Genomic DNA, 1979 nt, shown 5'->3' with positions numbered 1-1979 from the left:
CGGTGCTGATGCAGATCCTGATGTTGATGGTGCTGATGCTCAGGGGATTAGGAGAAACCCCGTTCGACAGGCCAGGTTTACTTGCATGCTGTCACCATTTGACCATGATCAGGCTAAATGCGCAGGGTATCATGCTCGACAGCATTGATGTGTTATTTTGTTGTGTCTGTATGTTTAGGTTGACTTTGCTTCAGTTGTCCTATGGACGATGGACTGTTATGTACGTATATTTTGCACTTGTCTTGGTGACGATATGTTATGCGCGACTTATGTAGTTGTTGTAATTGCTATGATTATCGTTGTTTACTTTGGTAATACAATATTGTTACAAATGATGTTTTCTTTATAATTATGGTTATGTTCCTGCCAAAAAGAAGCATTGAAATACAATAAAATGTAAATGGCGGTACTAAATATTATAACAAAGCCAACATGTCAGTGTACATACATCACTACTTTTGCGAATAACTAAATACACATGTTACTTACGCATATAATAAATATTTAAGACTCATTCACTGCTGTGGTTGCTGGCGCGAAGGACAATTTCGTTTATTATGCCCAACAACCCTACAATAACCGCACCTTGTTCGAGTAATTGCCCCTTCACGCGAATCCATTTCATTGTGAATACGTGTACTTCTTGGCCTCCCCCGTTGACGTCTCATAGACACATCTGGTATAACTGTTGCATGTGCAAATGGCGGTATGAAATCCTCGTTACCAATTGGATACCATTGACCCGAATAAATTTCACATTGATTCTTGGCACTGTATGCAGGGTCTATGTACAGTGTGGGATCGTGATGCGTCGATGTACATGCCGCAATGACATGGCTACACGAGAACCTGAAAGCAGTGAACTCACCACACTGACATGTACGGTCAGATAACGAAACCGACCATTTTCGTCCGTCGCGATGAGTCCGTACATTATACGACTCTTGCACTTCAAATCTTGTCCTTTGCGCGTGATAAGATGTTACGTAATGTGTCGCAGCTTTACTTTGATTGTCAACATATAGTCGCCACATGACTTTGGCGAAGCGATTACCTCTGTCAAGCTCCTCACGGGCTTCCTGTCCGTGCTCTAAAAAATATGCCACCAGTCTACTGTAAGTTATACGCACAAGTGACGTAATTGGAAGGTTTCTTGCCCCTTTTAAAACTTTGTTAACACACTCTGACAGATTAGTTGTCATGTGGCCAAACCTTCTTCCTTGTTCATCGTAAGAGATGCTCCACTTCTCTTTCGGGATGCGATCAATCCAAGCAGCTATTTGAGGGCTTGTTTCTCTAAATTTCTCTAAACCAGCATCAAAGTCAAAGCGCGATGTTGTATATCCTACACATGGCACACAAAAAACATTACTACCTGTTGTCCATTAAACGAATCAGACCAATTGAAAACATACCTAACTTCTTCAACTGCTTCTTCAACATGACATTCTTGAACTTGTGATTGAAATTACTGGCCACGTGGCGAAGGCAATACACATGATATGCCTGTGGTGGAGACCATCCTAGATCAGCATTGTTGACTGCAGACAAGATACCCGCATGCCGATCAGAAATCAGACAGATTCCGTGTTTTTGCGTAACATGTATTCGAATAAGTGCTAAGAACCATGACCAGTTGTCAGTATTCTCCGCAGACACGATAGCGAATGCAATTGGAAGAATGTAATTGTTGCCATCAACAGCTGTAGCAATCATTAGGGTCCCACGATATTTGCCATATAGATGTGTTCCATCGATCAAGATTATTGGCTTGCAATAATTGAATGCTTCACAACACTGTTTAAATGTCCAAAACACCCTTCTGAAAACCTTGTGAGCTTGGTCTAGGCATCCATCAATGAAATGATCCGGGAGAAAAACGCAACATGTAATCCAGCCACCTAGGTAAGAACGCATACGACTCGTCCCAGTCAACAAAAACTTTCACAATAGCCTTTTGCTTTGCCTTCCATGCCTTC

The 1979-nt window shown here is 41.8% G+C and overlaps 1 protein-coding gene across 1 annotated transcript; it reads right to left on the bottom strand.

Annotated features, from left to right (window-relative positions):
- Window positions 1-515: 515 nt before the first annotated feature.
- LOC133296237 (uncharacterized) lies at window positions 516-1716 on the bottom strand. Its single transcript, XM_061495184.1, has 2 exons — window positions 1416-1716; window positions 516-1345 (listed from the first exon to the last, which is right to left on the bottom strand). The coding sequence occupies exons 1-2, from the start codon at window positions 1714-1716 to the stop codon at window positions 516-518; spliced, it is 1131 nt and encodes a 376-aa protein (XP_061351168.1).
- Window positions 1717-1979: the final 263 nt, after the last annotated feature.

Source organism: Gastrolobium bilobum, unplaced genomic scaffold (assembly GCF_033153095.1).
Source record: "Gastrolobium bilobum isolate Gb01-03AN ecotype WA unplaced genomic scaffold, APGP_CSIRO_Gbil_v1 utg3726, whole genome shotgun sequence".
In the NCBI taxonomy this organism is placed as follows: domain Eukaryota; kingdom Viridiplantae; phylum Streptophyta; class Magnoliopsida; order Fabales; family Fabaceae; genus Gastrolobium; species Gastrolobium bilobum.
The sequence above is the reverse complement of the archived record's forward strand: the minus strand, read 5'-3'. Positions and strand labels throughout refer to the sequence as shown.